The sequence below is a fragment of the Canis lupus genome, chromosome 21, assembly GCF_011100685.1.
Source record: "Canis lupus familiaris isolate Mischka breed German Shepherd chromosome 21, alternate assembly UU_Cfam_GSD_1.0, whole genome shotgun sequence".
Classification (NCBI taxonomy): Eukaryota; Metazoa; Chordata; class Mammalia; order Carnivora; family Canidae; genus Canis; species Canis lupus.
The window spans coordinates 40674661-40697394 of record NC_049242.1 but is presented as its reverse complement, the minus strand read 5'-3'; the positions used below and the strand labels follow the sequence as shown (position 1 = coordinate 40697394).

General features: G+C 47.6%; 1 protein-coding gene across 7 annotated transcripts in view; it reads left to right on the top strand.

Annotated features, from left to right (window-relative positions):
- ABCC8 (ATP binding cassette subfamily C member 8) overlaps positions 1–22734 on the top strand; it is a 75788-nt gene that overhangs the window by 3826 nt on the left and 49228 nt on the right. For 4 of the 7 annotated variants that reach the window (XM_038569178.1, XM_038569182.1, XM_038569179.1 and 1 more), the window contains exons 3-8: positions 2537–2658; positions 7965–8131; positions 9789–10031; positions 10888–11076; positions 18341–18505; positions 21674–21829. In XM_038569178.1, coding sequence (XP_038425106.1) covers positions 2537–2658; positions 7965–8131; positions 9789–10031; positions 10888–11076; positions 18341–18505; positions 21674–21829 — 1042 coding nt within the window. The remainder of the gene's footprint in view (positions 1–2536; positions 2659–7964; positions 8132–9788; positions 10032–10887; positions 11077–18340; positions 18506–21673; positions 21830–22734) is intronic. The other 3 variants (XM_038569180.1, XM_038569184.1, XM_038569183.1) reach the window with 1 other exon arrangement.

The following is a 22734-nucleotide window of genomic DNA, read 5'->3' as shown; positions in this document are numbered from 1 at the left end:
AGAAGGGAGCAGACAGGAAGAGAAGCCACAGATCCTGCCCTGGGGCACCCCCTGTGCCCTGTGGCCTGGGTTTACAGACCCACCTGGAAGTCTAGGTGCAGGAGGCCATGGGGGCTAGTTACAGCAGTGGTCTTCAAACTCTAGCTAAGTTTAGGGTAAGCCCCATTTAGCGATTAAGTAAGGCATCTTAACATTTGTAGGGCTTCCTGTCTTCCTTTGGGTATTATTTTTGTGTGATGCTCCGAATTTAGAACAACCAAAGCAGTGCAAGTTAGAGAGGAAACACTTTTTTTAGCAATATAACTAGAATGTTTTCCTAGATCATCATACACTGGAAAAAACCCATACATAAGACTTTTACCTAATTTCTAACCTAATTTAGTGTGTATTATTCAGCAAAGCAGCCCAAGTCTATTTTGTTAAGTCATGTCATGAAATATTTATTTCAACTATGGGTATTCTTCATCCTATTTAATTATATTAAATATTTATCATTTCTGCCTCCTATTGCAAAAACTGAATTTATTCAAACTTACATCTAATATTTAAGATGTCACTTAAAAATCTGTGAGGCAATAATATAGTTTCTCAGAGACTTATTCCAAGAGATACAAAGGCAGGAGTTTTGAAGACCCCTGCACAGGGTGTTGGCTCTCCCAGTGACCCCACTAGTCACTGATGGCCTGTGCATCCTGTATAAGTCTTTTGCTGAGAATGCCCACCAAGGCTTAAGGAATATCAACATTTATGGCCTCATTTAACAAGATATTTAGAGATCGCCTCTCTAGTCAGTTTGGTGTCTTGGTGATGTCGTCAGGGACCCAGCCTCTTGCCATCTTTCTACATCATCCTCTGTGTGTCTGGCCTATCTTTCCCCATGGTCACAAGACGGCTGCCCAGCTCCAGGTATCACTTAGGGAGGAAGGCAAGGGCAAAGGAGACCAGCTCCCACATGCCTCTTCTTTATGCAGGATATCATCCTCTGCAGACTCTCCTTTGCATCTCATTGGTCAGAATTGAGTTTTATGGCCACCCTTAGACCAATCACTGACAAAGGGGTGTGGGATTGCATGGCTGCTTGAACCAATCACCATCTATTCCCTAGGGTTGGACACACTGCTGCTAGAACAAATGTGTGGTTCTTTTAGCAAACCAGGAGGGGAGCCCATAGTGCCTCTACACCTGTACGCTAGTCCTACTGGACTACTTAGGGCCCCCACATGGCTCTCCTCATGTCCTCCCTCCTTCTCTGTTGAACTCTCCATCCTTCAAAATCCAACCTGGAGCCACCTCCTCTGTGAAGTTTTCCTTGGTTGTCTGCTCACTCCTTGTGCTCTCAGCCTTCAGACCATCTCCAATATCACTTCCCTAGACTGCCTGGGTAGACAGCTCTGAGCATGGTTGCCCCCTCCCTATGCTCAGTTTCTTGAAGGCAGGGATGCTTGGCATGCTAGATAGAAGGAGCAGTGCAAGCCAGGGCATCCTTGGGGCAGGAGATTGCAGGGGGCCTTCTGGGAATGGAGGGGGTCCCAAAAGGCTTCAGCAGGAAGAGCAGGTTGGGCAGTGTTGAAAAAGTGGCTTGAGGCCGTCTCACCTGGACCTTTTGGTCCCCAGCTGATCAGTGTGGATTTTGGCTTCTGTAGGAGGGAGCCGTGGAGGGGCACAGTCAGGCCAGTTAAGGTGAGCTTCCTCACCAATCCTGGGAAAGCCTGACGTCAGAGAGAGCTGGGGCTCCCTACAGATCCTGTCACCAGAGCAGAGTGCACCCACCACCTGGGCCTCTGTGAGTTACACTGGGGAGGGGATGAGCTGATATTGGCCTCCATAACCATCTCAAGGGAGGAAACAAAACCGGCGACCTTGGGCTTGTTACTTAGCCTCTCCACGCCTGTGTTTTCCTCAACTGTAAAATGAGGAGGCTAAGAGGACCAACTTCATGGGATCTCATGATGATTAAGTGAGTTCATATACATCACGCGCTTAGAACAGTGCCTGGCGCAGGGTAAATGCTCGATAAATATTGACTACAGGGCTGTCATTACACCACCTGGGGCCGGGTGTCAGTGCTGACTTATACTGTTCATGTTAAGTGCAGCTGTCCCTGAGAGAGTTAGGGGTGCACAGGCCCCCGTACTGCCCAAGGGACCCCAGGGCAGGAACCCAGCTGTGTTCACTCCCAGGGAAGTGGTTCCAGGCTGGAGGCTCTGCAGCTGTGACTGCTAAGCATGGCTTCCCCATGTCAGGGTCTGTGAGCCTGAACCCAGGGAGAGAAAGCTATGAGTTCCAAAGTGTGGACACTGAGTCCTCATAGCATCACCATGTGGCTTCCTGGACCCCTAACTAATGGACATGTTTGGGGTATGTTTGGGCTGGGCAGAGCTGCCAAGATAAGGAGTGGAGCTGTGCGTATGATCCAGAGACCCTACTGTGTGCTGAGCCCTAAGCACAGAGCCTGAGCTGCTCTTTTGGGGGATTTGGTACATCTACCTCCAATGTCTCTCTCTTTCTCTCTCTCTCTCCCTCTTCCCCATCTCAGGGTGACTGAATCCCGCCATCTCCACCTGTACATGCCAGCCGGGATGGCGTTCATGGCTGCTGTCACCTCCGTGGTCTACTATCACAACATCGAGACCTCCAACTTCCCCAAGCTGCTGATAGGTATAGGGGGCAGGAGGGGGCAGGAGAGCGATAGTTCCCTTCATCCATGCGTCCAGATAATGTTTACTGAGCACTTACTAGGTGCCCAGCACTGTTCTGGGGAGCTAGAGGTTCAGAAGTGGAGAAGAAAAACCCCCACCTTCTGGTGGGAGGAGACGGGCAAGCAAAGACAGTGAATGAAGACATAGGTAGGAACGATGCTATGAAGAAAATAAAGCCAGGCAAGGGTTTGAGAGTGATGGCCATGTTGCTGTCTATATAGGGTGGTCGGGAAAGATCTCTGATAAGAGTGAGCGTGCACATGCTTCAGGGAAGAATCCTCCATGCTTTGGAACAGCAAGTCCAAAGGCCTGTTGGTAGGAACAAATTTGACAAACCGGCCAGTATGGACAAAGCCAGGAAAGAGGAGGAATGGTAGGAGATGAAGTCAGGGGCCAGGAGAGGAACAGGGCAGATCCCTAGGCTTTGGGTGTGAGCCTCTGGGCAAATGATGGTATTAATAACTGAGCATGGATCAGGGTTTGGGGAGTTGGCGGAGGTGGGGGGAGCGGGCTCGGACATGTTGTGTTTGAGACAACCAACTCAAGTGTCAAATGGGCAGTTAGAGAAACGAGTCGGGCATTCGGGGGAGGTCAGGACTGGAGATATACATTCAGAGGTCATGGGCTTGTAGATGGCATCAAAAGCTTGAGCCTGGCTGAGGTCACCTGGAGAGAGAAGAGACTAGACCCCAGGACTAGAGCCTGTGGTTTGTGAACACTTAGAAAGATTCAAGAAGGGGTGCCTCCTTAGACCTTCTGACACTGTATGGCTGGGGTCCCAGGCGGAAACAACAGCAATGAATGTTGATGTTTATTGGGCATGTATGGCGTGCCAGGCTTGCTAAGCTCCTCACGTGCGTTGTCTCACTTGACCTCCACAATCTCCATATCAGTATCACAGCTATCCCCTTTCTACAGATGTGGACACTAGACTCAGAGAGGTTACAAATAATAACAGCAAACATTCATCTACCGCTTGCCGTGTGTCAACCATGCTCCCCAACATTTCACATATATCAGCTCATTTCATCCTTACAACAGCACTCTGAGGTAGATACCATTATCACTTCCCTTTTACACAACAGGAAATTGAAGCTCAGAGGTTAAGTGACTCACACTAGTCTGCCCGACTAGTCAAGAGGCAGAATCAGGGTTAGATCCCCGGAGTCTGGAACCCAAGCAGGCTCTTAACCGCCTCTGAGACTGTGTGTCTAAGGGTCATCAGACTGCTTGGGCCAAAGGTATCAATCTGGAGGTCTATCTAAGGTCAGGGCTGTACATCTGGCTGAGTGGCTGTGGTCAGACTGTATCATTAAGTCAGGCTATGATTTTTAGGAGTCATAACATCTAATTGACATTTGGAGTCTGGAACGCTCTGTGCTAAGCCAGAGACAACATGGTGTCGTGGGTGGGCAGAGGGTATTTCCCAAGCTAATCGGGACGTCTGTCTTCCTGGCTAAGGGGAGAGCTGGGCTCCATCAGGATCATCCGGGTGACCCCCCCCCACCTGGGTGACCCTATCAGAGTGTGGCTGGGGGACTAGGGAGCACCAGCTGAGAGAGAGAGAGAGATGGTAAGTACAGACCTCAGAGAGCCTCCCTCTCCTGAAGCTTCTGAAGCAGCTCCTCTTGTACAGAGAACCCCTTTTTTACCCTCGGGCCTGGCTGCCCAGTGCCCCCTAGAAACATCCTATCCGGGCATATGGCAAGTTCATTTTCTCATTCTCTGGAAAGCACACAATGTTCTTTCTTTAAAGCACAAATTACCCGCCCCCCCCCCCCCCCCCCCCGTAGATAGACCATTCTTTCTCCAGAGAACAAGGACTAACTCCCTCCATTCCCACTTGCTAGAGTTTTGCTCTGCAGCGCCAGAAATTCTAGAACAGGTAAAAGCAGGGAGGTTATACCTCTCTGAGCTCAGGGATTGAGGGCCGTGGGTATTGGGGAAACAGCTGGCCCTCTGAGAAGACTCCCATCTGGTCACAGGTCTGGAGTCCTGCAGAAAGGTGAACCCCACTGCGGCTTACTTTGGCCCACAGAATAACCTTGGTCTTGAGGCTCCAGATGAGATCAAGGAAGTGTTCTGTGAAAACATCACGTTCGAGCTGGGAACTGAAGGAGAGGTGGGACCTAACTGAGAGAAGGGAGAGGAGAATGTTGGAGGCAGAAGGAACAGCATGCGCAAAGGCCCTGAGGCAGGAGAAGCATGCTAGGAAATCCAGAAGAAAACCCGTGGCTAGAATGCAGAGAGCAGAAGAGAAATGAACTTTGAAGCCCGGAGTGGCAGATGGGGACCGTACTAGGTGGGGCCCCCAAGGCCACACCACAAGCATTGATCTTTCTCATGGGCACTGAGGGTTAGAGTGTGTGTATATGTGTGCGTGTAACGTATACATAACATAAAATTTGCCACTTGAACCACTTCTAAATGCACGATTCCATGGCATTGAATACATCCACATTTTTTTGCAACCATCACCACCATCCATCCAAACTACCCATCTCCAAAACTTCGTCTTCCCAGACTGAAACTCTGTGTCCTTCAGACAATAACTCCCTGTTCTCCTCTCTCACCTCCACCCCTAAAAACTACCAATCTACCTTCTCTCTCTATGAACTTGACTACTCTCGGGACCTTGTCTAAGCGGAATCATAGGCGAATTTGTCCTTTTGTGACTGGCTCATTTAACTTAATCGAACACCCTCCAGGTTCACCAGTGTTGTAGCATGTGTCAGACTATCCTTTCTTTTTTAAGGCTTAATAACACTCCACTGTATGGAAATGCCACATTTTGCTTATCCAGTCATCCCTCAGGGGCCCCTTGAGGTCTTGCACTTTTTGGCTCTTGTAAATAATGCTGTTAGGAGCATGGGTGCCTGAGATCATCTTTGATCAGATTATTGCTTCACAGAGGCTAGACTAGAGATGGGCAAGTGAGCGAAGCATGAGAAGGCTCTAAAGGGAGAGCAGGGGAGATGTGAGGGCAGCCCCCGGGGGTTATGATGGTGACCCAGCTCGCCCAGATACTTAGGAGGTAAAGGAGATAGAACGTGGTAATAGGTAGGGTGTGGAGAAGGGGAGGGAAGACACAGGGGTAAGGAGCATTCAGAGCCTGAAACTCGCCAGCAGCCCTCATGTCATACCCCGTCCTTTCTGCTTTCCTCTCGGTCAAGCTCTAAGCTTTGGCTGAGGGCTGCTGTGTCTAGCACAGGGGAAGGGACCCTCGGGCTTAGTCCTGGGCCCACCACTAAGTCCCTGTGTGACCTTGGACATGGCACTCAGGCTCTGAGAGCCTCAGTTTCTGCATCTGGACAGAATACAGAATAGTGAGTCCCTGTCTAATCACAGGGTTGTTATGAAGAGCATCAAACCACATCTGTTAAGGCCCCTCTGAGGCATATTTTCAAGACTGGGCCCCTGTAGGGGACCATCACGAGGGGCCAAAGAGGTTCTGATGCTTGGTTTCGGTCTGGGGGAGTGTAGGTGTGGAAGCAGGGTGATGGACTCCAGCTGTGGGATCCTTGGGACGTGGGAGCCAGACCAAGCTGAGGGGATTATCACCCCAGTCCTGGCCAGAGAGGGGCAATGCACAGAAAGCAGACGCTTCTGCCCTCTATCCTAACGCCCTCACCCAGGGACCCGAGATAGATGACATTCATCCCTCCCGGGGCAAGTTCACCATCTTGGCCTCGTTCCCAGCCCACACTTAGGCTGGGCCAGACCCCCGCTTTGGTCTCCAAGAGATGCCCCGGCATTCATGCAACCAGGCCCACGTAGGGATGGAGGGCAGGGGAGGGTGTCTCCTTCTCTGTGCTCTGACAAGAGAAGAGCCCTAGGGGCTGTAGGCTGCCCTTGTGGGCATCTGGCCCTAGGGAGGGAAGGGGAAGGAGCTGCCCACCTAAAGCTTCTCCTAGAGGAGGACTAGTCATTGCTGCTTGATGTTGTTGCTCGCTGATAGTGGTTTATTGGCCGGTGGTAGTGGTGAGAATTTAGAGATTAGAATCTACTGTTAGCTTCTGATGCTTACGGGCCCAGGTCTGAAATCTGGAGATGATAACATGGATTAACAGCTGACGTCCCAAGAGCACCCACTGCGTGCCAGGCCCACCGTGCTAAATTCTTTCCATGCAGTGCTCACAACAACCTTTGAGGAAGTGCTACCATTATCCCCATTTTGTGGGTGAAGAGACTGAGGACTTTACCCCCAGTCACATGGCTGTTGAAGTACAGGATCTGAGCCCAGGGATATCCGGCTGCCGGGCCCTGCCCTAACCACCGTGCACACTGCCTCACGGAACTGTCACTTACTTGTTCAGATCCCCAGCCCCCCAGGCTCCGTGAGGGCCGTGCTGCTGCATGCTCTGCACTGGCTGCACTCAAGCTCGTGGCGAGCGTAGGCAGGCCACATCCTCCGTGGGGCTCCACTTTCCTCATCTGTAAAATGAAAGAGCAGATTGAAGAACATTTAAGACCTCCCCAGCTCGGGCACGCCTGGGTGGCTCAGCGGGTGAAGCACCTGCCTTCAGTTCAGATCATGATCCCAGGGTCTTGGGATCGAGTCCCACATCGGGCTCCCTGCTCAGCGGGGAGTCTGCTTCTGCTTCTCCCTCTGCCCCTCCCCTCTGCTCATCCTTGCTCTCACTCTCACCCTCTCTCTCTCACACATAAATAAATAAAATATTTTTTTAATCTTTTTTTTTTTTTTTAAGTATATCTTTCCAGCTTGGAAATCCCACAAGGAAACCATTGTAGGATAGAGCCTCCCAGCATGGGCTCCAGTTCTGCCACCTGACTTGATCAGTTAGTTACCTGGGCCTGGCTTCCTTCGTCCTGGGGTGGTGGCAGTTCCTCCCTCACAAGGGTGATTGTAGGGAATAAGGGGAGATAATACTCAGAGCGCTCACTCGGCACAGTGCCTACAACTTCGTTAAACTTAAAAAATAATATATTAATTACCATAAAGGAAAACTTGGCTGACCAGCTTGACTTACAAGATCATTAATGTTTTGAACGTACCTACCATGAACGTGTGAATGTATGCACACCCCCTCAACATGACACACTTACAGATTCACACACACAGCCCTTTGCTCAGAAACGGGCATCCATACCCATGACTTTGGTGTATTCACTCACACACCTCCTCCTGCCTGCTTCTTTTCTCTCCTTCTCTCTCACAGTCTCACACACACGTGAGTGCATACGTGCACCACACACACACACACACACACACATACACATACACACACATCCTTTCGCCTGCAGCCCTGCTAGTCTACTGGACCCTGGCTTTCATCACCAAGACCATCAAGTTCGTCAAGTTCTATGACCACTCCATCAGCTTCTCACAGCTGCGCTTCTGCCTCACGGGGCTGCTGGTGATTCTCTACGGGATGCTGCTCCTGGTGGAGGTCAATGTCATCATGGTGAGGGTAAGCAGGCCACTCCCGGGCCACCCCAGCACTCCCCTCAGGAGACACCTGGGCCGGGGTGGGTCTCCTCCTGATCAATGTCCTGCCCCTGGGTGTGGGCCCCCACCTAGCTGCTTACACAAGCCCTGGAAGGAGGCAGCCTCTTTTAGCGGCCCCCAAAGGGGAGAGGTTTGAGAGGAACGTTCCATCTGGCCCAGCTGCCCTCTACCTCACGCTCCCAGAGGGAATGGAAGTGATAGGATGCATTAGCCAAGGTTGAAGGATTCTGGGTATAAAACCATAGAGAGGGAAAAGAGCTTGGAGTACTGGCTTCTCTGAGCTCTGTTGCTGCTGTTATTTGGGGGGAGAAGAGTTATTTTAATGTGTTCATATGGTTACACATATACCAGAATGACTAAACGTGGATGCATACATGGCTTTTGTCTTGTTTCATTATCATTTTTGCTTACTCCTTTCCCCTCTCTCCTCTCTCCCTACCCTATATTCCTCGGGCCTTTCCCTTCCCTGGGTAACCCAGATTAACAGCCTCATATGTGTCCTTCCACTCTTGGTTTTTATTACTATACCATCTACTTGTATCTATTTAGGGTGCTTTTTTCTCAACACCTATGAGAGTAAAGATTTTTCCTCTCAATATTCATTTTATAAAAATAGGATCATATTATACACAGTTTTGTAGGTCTTGCTTTTCTCACCCAACAGATATCTCTTAGGACTCCCTCTAAGTCTGGTATGGCTAATTTAGTTTTCTTAATGGCTGCATAGTATTCCATCATGTGGATGAGCAATAATTTATTCAAACATTACCCAGTTGATGGGCATTCACTTCACTGCCAAGTTTCTGCCTTCACAAATAATGGTGTATTAAACAGACTTAATATCTTTATGTATTGCTGCTTTTATTTCTGTGGGAGAGAGTCCAAGGAGTGGAGTTGCTAGTTCAAAGGGTCTGTGTATTTTAAATTTCAATCAGTGTTGCAGATCGCCTTCCAGAAAGAAGCAATATAATCTACCAGCAATGAATATAGAAAACCCTCTCCCTGCCTCCAACGAGCAATGGGGCCAGCTTCACTTGGGCGATGAGTGTGAAGTGCTCCTTGAATTTGCATTTCTCTGACATCTCTTTTAGTTGGTGATGTGCAGGGTACAGAGGCCCTACAACATTGCCTGCCTCAACTGACCCTCACAGCCCCCCGCTGGAATGCAAGTACCACCCACCTTTTAGACAAGGAAACATTTTAGAGGAGACCTTGTCTAAAGACACCTTGCTAGTAAGTGGAAGAGACAGGGTTTGAGCTAAGGTTTGCAAGGCTCCATGTTCCAATAACACTACATGAAACATGGTAATGTCCTCAGATCTGTGGTATATGGGATGGTATATGGGAGATTTCTGCTCTTCCCCAATCCAACCTAAACCCAACCCAACCCAGCCAAAGGGATTCAGAGTAAACCTCAATGAAGCATTACATTTTAGGAAGGCCCAGCACTGGTTGCCAAGAGGTGTTGGAGTGATCCTTTTCCTGGGAATAGGCAAGATATGACCCCATATGTTAGAGGTCAAGGATGGGATGTCACAACCCCTGATCTTTTCTGGGGCAAAATGGAGAGGGGTGAGAAGTTGCATTTACCTATCCCCAGTGATCCATGTGTCCCACAGAGATATATCTTCTTCAAGTCACCAAGGGAAGTGAAGCCCCCTGAGGACCTACAGGACTTGGGGGTGCGCTTCCTGCAGCCCTTTGTGAACCTGCTGTCGAAAGGCACCTACTGGTGGATGAATGCTTTCATCAAGACTGCTCACAAGAAGCCCATTGATCTCCGAGCCATTGGGAAGCTACCCATTGCCATGAGGGCTCTCACCAACTACCAGCGGCTCTGTGAGGCCTTCGACACCCAAGCGGTCAGTGGGGGCCCTGCCACACCATCCCCTCCCCTCCCTTCAGTTTAGAGTCTCAGACGGGGACCTCCTCAAACCCCTGGTAGGGCCCACTGAGGGGAAGAGGCTTGCCCTAGGTCACACAGTGAACTGGAGGCAAGTCCAGAAGTAAAGATTCACAGGACAGTCACAGCTAGAATAGCCCTTACGGTTTAGGTCATCTAACACACTCATCGTCTGGATGGGGAAACTGAGACCCTGAGAAAGGAAGTGACTCCCCTGAATTCCCTCATGTCCTAGGTTCTTCCTTCTAGAGTTCAGGGACTGTAAAGGTGGGAATATTTTCACCCATTTTAAAGGAGGGATTTAGTGGCCTGATACTTCCAAGAACCCTATAAGCTGAGCCAGGCAGGAGTCTCCCAATATCACGGCCCAGAGAACAGCCGTGACCTGGCCAGAGCGGGGCCACTGGTAGGTGGCAGAAGCAGTCTCCCAACTCCCAGGCCTGTGTTCCTTCACTGCCTCTGCCCTAGAACAGCAGGGAGACGCTGAAGCAGATGCAATGGTGGGTGGTGATGAAGGACCTTGACACGTGCCACTTCCTCATTATGGTGCTGTGCTCATCACATAGTCCCTGACCCGCTGTGTGACCTTGGTTGATCACCTGGCCTCAGTTTCTCCATCTGGACCATGTTAATAGGGCCTACCTAACTGTGCACTTGGTGATTCAGTGATTTCTTCCTGGAGTTTACCTGTTTGCAGCAAATGTGGCCATTGAGTTTCCCCAGAAAGCAGGAGCCAGGGCCTTCCTGGGAGGGCGGACCCTGCCATGAACAGGCCCTCGGCCCTTCTGACCTGGCCATGGGTTCTCTCTGGGCAGCAGAAGGACTCGCAGAGCACACAGGGGGCCCGGGCCATCTGGCAGGCACTTTGCCATGCCTTCGGGAGACGCCTGGTCCTCAGCAGCACTTTCCGCATCTTGGCCGACCTGCTGGGCTTCGCTGGGCCACTGTGCATCTTCGGGATTGTGGACCACCTTGGGAAGGAGAACCGCGTCTTCCAGCCCAAGGTAGGCACCCCACGGGCAGAACAGAGCACCCTTTGGAAGGTTTTCCCTTGTAGATGAGAATGTGCAGAGGCCAATGTGTGTGCGCTTTGGCTGCACTGGGCCAGCTCCCCTGCCACACACAAAGCCCTTGGCAATATCTCCCTCTAGAAGATGCTCTGCATCCAGTTAACAGGAGGCAAGCTGGTGCCCCAGGAAGATTTATGGTGCCCTGCTGTCTTCATCGTGCCATCACTGCCACAACACCCCTCCCCATTCAGAAATTATAGGAAGTGCATATGTTTACCCAGCATCTAGGGCTTCTATGATTTGTTGGATATGTTGGCTTTAGTTTACATCATCCTAATAGACTCTAAATAACTTTTTATGTTCTCTCTTCTTTACTTCTCTATTTTGGCATCCGAGGTTCTACAGGTCCATCTTAGAGGCTGCTGTTGGGGGTGAGGGGTGGAGGGGAACCTCCATGGGTTTCTCCCCCCAAGTCCAGATTTCACTCAAAGCTCCCCCAGATTTATGAATATGTTAGACTTTTCCATTAAAAATTCTTTTACCAAAGGATTCCATGTATTAAAAATACTTGAAACCCATTGGACCACATGATATCAAATGGCCTTTGCAGCTTTAAAGCTGCTACAGACTGAAATTGGTTGGACAAAAGAGGCAGGAAATCTTTCTGGGGGTTTATTTTCCCTGCTTGGGGCAATAGCATCCACTCTGGGGATGGGGGTGGGGTACTTATTCCTTTATCTGCTTCTTCGCTGCCACTTAGGTTTAGATGGTCAAAAATGGAAAATTTTTCACCTCTAACAAGATTCAGAGTTTTATTTTCCCAGCAGGAATATCGTTATAAACTTTTAACCACAAACAGTCCAAAAATGCTGCTGAGAATTGCTAATTAGGGATCTTCGTTAAGATTTTATGACACTCCCTTGTGTAATGCCATTCCTCTCATTGGCTCTAAGATCGCAGAGAGCATTTAATCCTTGGGGGGTTTATATTAATTTTTTCCAGAGATATAATTAATCAGCTGAGCACTTCTGGTCAGCATTACGAGACACTCCAAGTCTGTTTGTCTGCTTTATTCAGCAAACATTTATTGAACCCTACTGTGTGCCAGGCCTGGGTTGAGCTATGGGAATACCGAGTTATGATGGGGACTATTAACTATAATAACAACCACACGCTGACCACTTAGCCCATGTCTGGCTGCTAGTGGGAGTTATCCATGCCTCACACAACCTTTTAGAGTAAGTACTTTTTAAGTTTTATTTTATTTTATTTTTTTGGTAATAGCCTTATTGGGATATGATTCACATACCATACAATTTACAAGGTAGGTATTTTATCCCCATTTTACAGGTGAGGGGCTTGAGGCACAGAGAAGCTGAGTAGCTTTCCCCTAGGGTTTCTCAGCTACTTTGTGACAGAGTCAGAATCTGAATCCAAGTCTCTCTCACTCCAGAGCATGGGGCACTTACAACATGATGCTAAATTCACTTACTGTTATCAAGCCATCACCTCTGGCTCCAAGGATTGTGAAATCTAATGGAGAAGAGAAATCTAAATAAAAGATGTTTCTGCTGTGTGTTAAATGCCCCTACGAGGTAGTATATACGGGCAACTATGGGAAGAGAGAGACTAGCTCAACCAGTGGTCATGGACAGCTTCCTAAAGGAACAAGGATTTGCATGGGGCCTTGACGTGCGAGCATGAGTTGGCCAAGCTAAGATGGGGATTTCTAGTTCAACAAGAAGGTGAGGACTCTTCTGTGGCTTATTTAGACCTTGACTGCTTTTAAGGCTTTCTCTGGCTTTTTAAGCCTCTGAACTGTATTTGGCCCAAAAAGAGAAAGGAAAGGGCAGCTTCTCTTGTCTACAAGAGTGTTATCTTCAGTTCTAGTCTGACCATAGATGACTCCAGAATATTCTACATCGATAATCCTACAGCAACAAGAGCCCGCTGTTACTATCAGGTGGGAAGCGACGCTGGCCAGAGCCCTTCTCAGCTTGTTCACACCATTGTCTTCTTCCTGTGTTTCCCAGAACTCTGGTGGGGTTCTCCTACAGAGAGCACCGAGGAGGATGTGCCCAAGAGGTACCAAGAGCAACACTTAGAATTCTAGTTCACCTGAACGTTCTCTTTTCTCTATTTATACACCAACCCTGGGATCTACAGTGCTCTCGTTGGAATGCTCTTGTCCTGGTTCCTTGTCAGGACATAAATCCCTGAGACAGATGGCTCTGCCTCAGTGGCAGCAGGCCTTATCAGATTTCATATTTGTTTCCTGTGGCCCAAATGCAATCAGCAAATTAGAGACATTGAAATGAGAGGTGAAAGTAAATATAAGGCTCCAGTGTCAGCAACAAAGAATGCTCAATCATGTGGTTGCCTGGGATATGGCTTAATTCTCATTTGGGTTTCTGGCTCCAGAAAATGGGGGAAAGGGGTCATTTACTGAGATCATTTAGTCCATCCCTCGCCTCCCAGCAGCTCTCACCTAGAGAGAGGGCCTGTTCTGGTCTCTATGAACCCATGAGGAAGCCCACCCTCCCCCCACCACCACCGCCCTCAGCTACATGTTGCAGCAGGAACAACCCTCTCCATGAGAAAGCCTTTCTTTCCGCTCAGCGTCCATCTCTGCTGTCCCAGCCTGCACAGCATTGACTTCATGGTCAGTGGCCGCCCTGTCCTCTCTTCCCTTTCCAGGACACAGTTGGCAAGAATCACACTGCCCTTGGCGTCCGTGAGGACAAACGTTATTTTTTCTCTAATTCCCCGACTCCTGTCCCCTCTGCCACTCCCTAGGGAAAGCTGGGACCCGGGCTGGGTGCAGCCCATGACTTCTCTCTCTCTCTCCAGCCCCCTCTCCCACCTCACCCCTACCCACAATCTGTCACCTGCTGTGGATGCCACTGATCTGGCTGCAGGGTAAGGGAACTGGATCCATTAAAAACTGCCAGCATCTGAGACCTGCCAGCACTGCTCTAGGCTGTCAGCTGAGCAGAGAAAAAGCAGTCTGACTTTGGTCTGAGGGCCAAAGCTTCCAACAGCCTCTACCCTCAGAGGGGAAACAGGTGTAGGTTTTTAAGTGTGTATGTGTTTGTTTCTGAATGAATTCTCATGGGAACTGTTTATAAATCAGTATGTATGTCCTTCGATTTGTCCTGTGTCTCTTGGTTTATCTTTTTTTCCATGAGCATCATCTGTGTCTCAATTAGGGTACACATATCTGTAGCTATCACTGTGGGTGACTGTGTACATTCATATGTGGTTCTGTGGCTCTGTGATGTCAGTGTGTGAGTGGGTCTCTTCATGACAGTGTCCATGTGGCCGCTGTGGCCTGGCATGCCTCCCCTCATCTCACTAGCTTCTCTCAGGCTCCCAAGACTCAGCTCAGATGCCACCTCTTGCAGGAAGACTCCTTCTGGTTGGATTAGATGCCCCTCCTCTGTGCTCCCATAACATCCCGGGGCTTGCATCATCAAACACCCCTTGTCTCTTTCCCGACTCGACCCCAAGTCCCCTGAGACAGGAAGTACATTGCCTGACCTCCTGGTGCCCCACATCCAGATCCATGCCTGAAATTCAGGGGTCACAGAAGAAATGATTCTTCGGGGAATCATAAAGAAGTCACCATCTACTAAGTGCTTGTGCTTACAAGATATTTTTACCTGCATTGTTACACTGAACTCTTACACCAACTCTCTGGCCTCATTTTTCAGTGAGGAAACTGAGGCTCAGGGAGATCGAGGCACTTACAATAAGGACACAGTGGCCAATATATAATGAGTCAGGACTCAAACTCAGCTATGGCTAACCTCTAAGTCCAGGCTTTAATGGATGGATGGAGACATTGATCCATGAGTGGTTAAAGATGGTTGTCATTGTTTTTACCCAAGGACTTCTAGGGCTGGGACCTATGGACAGTTGACTTTCTGGCTCCTACCCAAATAAGAAGCAAAAGCCCATGATCCCTGTCCATTAAGCTCAAGAGAATAAGGGAAGGTGGCCTTTCCAGTCATGCCTCTGGCAAGTAGGAGCAATAGAGGTCAGAACTGTAGAGTCAAGAGTGCTAGGTTCTGATGTCCTACCTATACAATGAACCAGTTCAACTGCAAAATGGGGAAATGTATAACTTCTTTAGAAAGCAGATGGGGGAGGAAGGTCATATGCATTGATTAATTTAAAATATGTATTGAGCACTACTGGGGAAGCCCCTGGAAACAAACACAGTTTATCCCCTGAGAGCTTGTGGAAATGTGAGGCTAGGGCATCTGATCTTCCGAAGCATTAAACTTGCACCAGATGTCACGTTGTAGGTCCTTGGCCTTTCTCTCCAGCCTTCAAGGCTTTGGGCAATGTCTTTGCCCTCACACCCATTTAAAGCTTCCCAGGGCCCGCCTTCCTTGGGCAGTATGCCGGGTCTCTTTGACTAGTCTAATACCTACTTCTTAATAAAAACTTGGCTATTCTGGGCTCCATCTCTTTTAAGGTGTCTCTTTGAAGAGAGATCAAATAATGTCCTAATGACATATCTGCAGGGAGATTTTCATTTTAAGATGTCACAAAATTCTTGATCCAAAGAAATACAGTTTCTGACCCAACAGTGAGTGTGCTTCTGAGGGAAGAGGTCAAGGTTTTGCCTTTAAAGCTGCAAGAAAGGAATTGGTTGCTTCATTACAAATGTATAAATAATGAGTGTATTTAACAAATACCACCCATATTCTAACCAATATATGTGATCAGTTGATTTTTCTAGTGCTCATTCTCTAGCCGTGTGTTTTCTGATCCTTGTGGCTTGTGGCATAGCACATTCCATGCTGCTCAAGAGCTTTTTTTGGGGGGAAAAAAAGAGCTTTCGTGGTGATCAGAGTTCTTGGTGTGTAGTGTTCCCATGAGCATCATAATTTACCCAACTGGGGAAGCCCAGGTGGCTCAGCAGTTTGCACTGCCTTCAGCAGGGTGTGATCCTGGGGACCCGGGATCAAGTCCAGCATCGGGTTCCCTGCATGGAGCCTGCTTCTCCCTCTGCCTGTGTCTCTGCCTCTCTGTCTCTCATGAATAAATAAAATCTTTAAAAAAAATAATTTACCTAACTGTTGCCTATGGTTGCGCATTCCATGGCTTTATGCCTCTCCCCCTGCTGTAACCCAGAGATAGAACACCTTTAGTTCCTGATGTTGAATTATTTCCTTTGGGGTAAGTTCCGGTGATTTGTTTGGTTGCTTTAATGTAATGGACCCCATGCTCCAGAGCTGGGTCTCTGTGGAAGATATAGAACAGAAGAATTCCAAAGTGTGTTCAATAGGACCAGGTTTCCCCAAGCCTGCATGCCTTCGTCTTTGACCCAGAACCAACCGCGTGGCCATGTTTCTGACCCCACGAGCTTGTAGCTGACGATAGAAGACTGGAGGTCGAAGCCAGGTAGACTTAGCTAGTGGATCTAGGATAGTGTTTTGGGCATCACGCAGGTTCACGTTCACATGTTTTGCCTTATCAGCATGTGACCTCGAGCCAGTCAGGTAACCGTGCTGAACTCCATTTTCTCATGCATAAAATTAGGCCCAACCAAAAAAATAAAATAAAATAAAATACAAAATACAAAATACAAAATAAAAAATTAAAAATTAAATTAGGCCCATAATGGTACTCTTCTCATTGGTGTATCATGAAGATGGAGCTCTGCACCTGATAAATATTGTGCTCTGCCCCTTGCTTCCCTGCCAGGTCAGATCTCAACCCCCACAGCCTAATTTTAAGGTCCATTTCCTGCTTCCAGGACCCTCCCAGGCTTCTCCCTCTGCCTTCCCCTCTGGTACTTTGACCAATGAGGCCGAGTCAGGGGCTTCAGGCCTTGGTAGGGCCTTTCTCTATCAGACCTTAATAGTCTCTCTGTGCCTGCTTCCTGCTGTCCCCAAAGAGAAAAGACTCCTGTCCCACGGAGCCAAGGAGAGATGGTTGTTAAGTTCCATGAAACAGTGAGGGCTGGTTTAGAAGGCCCAGTTGGACCAAGAGGCAAGATCTTTTCTACTGTCAGGAGGCCCTGTATCCAGGATCTAGGAATTTCTGACTCTAGGGAAAAAGACTCCTCTTAGAGTTCTGATCCCTTGGGCCTGATCCTGGCCATAGACATGCCCTCAGGCTCCTTCTCATCACTTTGTTCCCACCACCCTTCACCCTACAGCAGCTCCCACATCCTGCAAATAGCTTTCAGAGTTCAGGGCAGGGTCTAAGGAAGGGGAGAGTGCTGTCTTCATGGAAATATTGATGTGGTTCTGCTGGGGAGCAAAGGACTTAATCAGGATCAAAGTTTTCCTAGGAGCTGTTGATGCTGAATTTGGAAACAGACGTGCTGTTGTTTTCTGGTATCTTTAGCAACAGAGTCAAAATGGTTGGGTTTTTTTTCCCCAGTGCTTATCATCGGAGATCTTGCTGGAGGTGTTGCAAGAGGACCTTCAATTTAACAGGAGGACCCTGGAGCCCACAAGGCTGGGGGGCTTCCGAAATCTTCTCAGTCTATCATAGGTGATGAGTTTCCATCTCACCTGGGAGCACTACAGTTTTCCTACTGGTCTTTCCTCCCCAGAAATTTCTACAAGGCAGGCTGTTGGTGAATGTAGGACAAGACCTTAGCTCATTCTGGGTTTTTCTGTAGCAGAGAACACCCATTGTGGAATCTGTTCAAGCAATTCTGGTTTGGGCTGCTCTGTGATTCACTATATTTGTTTTCGTTCCTTTCAGAGTGAGCTCCCCTGGGTCTGGTGGGGCCTATTTGAGCTGGAAGTCATATTTATGGGCATGAGGTTAGAACTGGACCACACTCGGGATCCCTGGCAGCGGTTTGGCGCCTGCCTTTGGCCCAGGGCGCGATCCTGGAGACCCGGGATCGAATCCCACGTCGGGCTCCCAGTGCATGGAGCCTGCTTCTCCCTCTGCCTGTGTCTCTGCCTCTCTCTCTCTCTCTCTGTGTGTGTGACTATCATAAATAAATAAATAAAAAATATTTTTAAAAAATATATTAAAAAAAAAAGAACTGGACCACACTCTGTTCCCTTAAGTAGGATGATGAAGAGGGTATAGGCACCCTCCCTGTGGCTAGAAGAATGTTTAGTTGGATTTATCAGCCTTATATTGCCCTTAGACACAGCTGACAGGCTTGGCAAGCATGGAGGGTCCTATAATAATGGCCATCGTGGCACAGTAACAGGTACTGGTGGCGGCTATTTTTCTGGCAATGACAGCCACTTCTGAATTCTCTTTCCGACAGACGCAGTTTCTCGGGGTTTACTTTGTCTCGTCCCAAGAGTTCCTTGCTAATGCCTACGTCCTAGCTGTGCTTCTCTTCCTTGCCCTCCTACTACAAAGGACGTTTCTGCAAGCATCTTACTACGTTGCCATTGAAACTGGAATTAACTTGAGAGGAGCAATACAGGTACTTGGCTAATTATGTTTTCACTTTGCAATAAAAACCACATTATTCATCCTTGTGGATGACTGTAGGAAAAGTCATTATTCGTTCGCAAGAATAAATCTGCTGTGCCTTTATTTTTTTGTTGCCCTTTAGCAGTGCTTTGAAACAATAACTATTGACAAAGCAGCCTAGGAGAGTGGAAAGTGCCTTGGGCTGGACTCGGAGAGTGTAGGAGTTCCAGCCCTTGTTCTGCTTTGCACTAGGTCTGCGATGTCACCTGCTTGGCCTTGAATGGGATAGACATCACTAACGGGTCACCTCACTCTTTCCTGTTGAATGCATGCACATGCAGACTCAGAATCCTTTTCCAGATTCTGTTCCAAGAGCCTGCCACCAGTCTTCTTTGGGAGAAAAAAAAAAAATGAGTTTGACATACCAGGACTAGATTGCCTCTAGTATCTATCTGAGCTCCTAAATCTTGGGTCATAACAAGGGATACTTACTAGGCCCAGTAAGTCCCTTGGTTCTAGGTCCTTGCTTCTGTTCCTGATAGCTTCCTTCTCAGAGTGGGTTGAAAGGATGATCAAAATCAGGAAGGACTCGGGGCACTTTTTTAAGCAAGGTGGTGATAAGAGTTGTCTAAGCCCTAGTGTTTTCTTTAGAATTTTGGTTCTGCTGCTGGGATGAGGAGACCCAGTGTGACAGTGGTTTAAATAGGATAAAAGTTTGTTTTTCACACCGAGTCAGGGCTGGTAGGGCAGCAGCACACTCATCAGAGACCTTGGTTCCTTCTGGAATGCTGCTCTCATGTGACTTTTGTCTTACAGTTTAAAATGACTATTAAAAATAAATAAATAAATAAATAAATAAATAAATAAATAAATAAATAAATAAATAAATAAAATGACTATTGACATTGTCATTGTTGGGCCTACACTTAAAACAGCAAAAGAAGAAAGGTGGGGCAGTAGGAGGGAATGCTGCTTATTTTAAAATCACAGTGCAGAAGTTGCTCATATCCTCTCCCATCCCATTGATGAGAAATTGGCCACAGGCTATACCTAGAGAGGCTAGAAAGTGTGGTCTTTATTCTTGACAACCATATATGTCCCCCTGGAAATTCTTGTGAAAAGGAAAATGGATACTGGGGGGCAACTAGTAGAATATGCTATACCCAGAAATTCCCGTGAAGTCAGTGGAACACTAGGAAGTTGTGACTAAATCCCAAAGCCACCTCATACTTCTGGACAGAAATGTTCCTCAGAATTAACACTGATCAGTCCTCTGGGAACCAGGATCAGAAACTTTACAGAAAAGTGATTGAGAGGAGAAGGTTATGGCGTAGGCTGGGGACCCTCTCAGGGTCCAAACTCCAGTTATCTTAGTATACAGTCCACGTGAATGGTGCCCCCTACAGTTGTGTAGTGCACAGCCTGTGCAGCTGTACAAGACAATGCTGCCCATCCCCAGTGGTTTTTTTTTACTGAGAAAACAGAGTCGTTTCCTCAGGAATGTCATCATGTGAGAATGATGGAAAGAGCCCAGGAAATCTGAGACCTTTTGAGATTCATAGGGGCTCAAAGCTAGGAGGAACCAGGCTATTCCTCAGTTCAGAAAACCTTTCTGAAAATCCCAGCCTCTACACGGACCCTTCCATTGACGGGCAGGCATATTCTACCATAGATAACAGCGAATTTTGTAGTCAAACAGTTCTATAATTAAATCTTTCTATTTGAAAAAAAAAATCTATTTGTATGTAATAAATTAGACACTGGCCCAGTATTTCCCAATTACTCTAAAAAAGCAAAAAATGGTTGTTAAACGTACTCGTATGTAATTGTTTTAATCAAACGGTCTGAATCCAGGAGAGCTAAATTCAGATGCCATGAAAAGAAAATGCTGGCATTAATTATGGAAACAAGTTAGAAAAACAAATCTTTTTTTCAGAGTTACATTAAAATTATAGATAAGAGTGTATGTCTTCATGAGTTTGAGAATAACCACAGTTCTTGCATGAAAAGTTATTAAGCAAAATTCTTGTAGTAGATATATAATTTTTGACATATGCCAGCTATCAGTTGTGTGTTTCTGTATATCCTGGTCTTTACTGAATAATGCTTTATTTGATAGATTACTCTATGTTCCTACTTCATTACAAACCGGATTTATTATTATCCCCTGAAGACTGATGTCACATAACATGGGCTGTGCATCGATCTGTCAAAAAATGTCATTGCCATTATTTTAAGTGTTACCCATGGTGTATACAAACCCACAGAAAGACGCAGAATGAGTTCATGCTTTGAGCAAACCTGACCTGCAAAAAAGCCTGGGTTTCATGAAAGATGAATTAAGGGAGCTGGGAATCCACCTTACAACGAATGCACACTAGAATTTCATTTAAAAGCAGGCATCCCTAGGGCATTGAAGATGGGAATGCATTTTTCCTTGTTTAAGAGCACACAACCTGAAAATGCCATCTTCCTAGGAGGCATGATCACTGTGCACATAGAGCTTTTGGGTTCAGAGCTCCCTGGGAGCTGTTACCAGGGCTGCTCCCCATCTGCCCTGGAGAGACAGGACAAGACGCTCTGGGTAGCTGGAATCCCAGTGGGGTGGGGCTGATCGACACTTGTGTGTCTCACAGGAGAGCTTCCCAGGCTGACCCCTCATTTTGTTTCAAGGCTCAATTAAGGCAGGACTTGGCCTCTGAGTATACCCCTGCCCCCGGCTGAAGACAGCCGCATTAAAACAGACAGCTGCCCCACTTTATCATTTTTATGGCTCTGAAATGTGTTCTCCATTGGCCTCTGGCAAATCAAGAACACAACTGGATGTGAAGATCTGCTTTTAAGATTTAAGAGCTAATTAAGTCCTGTGCCCCAGGGAGAGGTCTTGCTTTGCTGGGGAAGTCGTTCGCTGGCATGGATTCCTCATTTGAATATTGCCTTTTTTGACCTGCTTGATCTGTAATCAAGGCCCTTTACCTCTCTGAGCCTTAGTTACCTCATCTGTAGGATTGGAACACTAATTTTCTGATTGGCGCCCCCCCCCCCTTATAGAGCTGCTCTGGGGCTCCGTGGAGGATTGTCTGCCTGAGAAGGCACTGGCACATTGTAGACACGTGGCATCTGGGAGAGGGATTAGGATGATGGTGACAAATGTGGAACACTCTTACTCTCATTCCAGACCAAGATTTACAACAAAATCATGCACCTGTCCACCTCCAATCTGTCCATGGGGGAAATGACAGCCGCGCAGATCTGCAACCTGGTTGCCATTGACACCAACCAGCTCATGTGGTTTTTCTTCTTGTGCCCAAACCTCTGGGCTATGCCAGTGCAGGTAAGGGATGCATGTGTGCGGTGGCGGTGGAGGGCACTAAGTTGGAATCTTCTGGTAAATGCCCAGTGACTAGGAGTTCGAGCTCACCATCTTCTACTCCATCTTGGCTTGCACCTTCCACCCCCTTAGAGTCTCCATGGAGCATACTCCTGGCCCCTATACTCTCTCACGCTTGGCAAGTGGTCTAGCCATCGCGCTTATCATTAAAGCTTTAGGAAAGAAGCCAGCCTTAAAAAAAAAATAGATTAATCATATGTGGAACTTTTGCAGACATTAAATGTTATGTTGCTGCAAGTACTTAATTACATCAAAAAGTGTTCATGATGTATGTTTAAGCCAAAAGTTACAAAATAGTATATGAGGTGAGCTTCGCACTACATTGGAATGTATCTATATACACATATTTGCACAGATTCATACAGGAAAAGAACTAGAAGTTCACATGGTGGGATTACAGTAATCTTTATTTTCTTTGTGCATTTCTAAATTCTCCAATAAGCCTGTATTATTTTTGAAAATTAAAACCATGATTACTTCTAAAGCTGAACAACCTTTGGAGCTAGCTTTGAAGGAGGTGCATTCTCCCCCAACCATAGTAGGAGAATCCTCAGCACAGCTTACCTGGCCCCTGTTTCTCATCTGGAGTTTCTGCCACGGAGCCTGTATTTCACTCTGGTGCTCAGACCAGACCCGGAAATCCCAGAATGCCTGGAGGCTCCACAGAGGCCACCTAGTATAGAGGATAGTGTCTGGACTTCAGTGAAACAGGTTGATCCAAATACTTAATGTGTCTGAGCCTCAGTTCCCTCATCTCTGAAATACGCCTGATTCCTACCCTCTGGAGTTGCTGTGACAATTCAACTAGATCATGTAAGCAAAGTACCAAGCAGAATGCCTGGCACAGA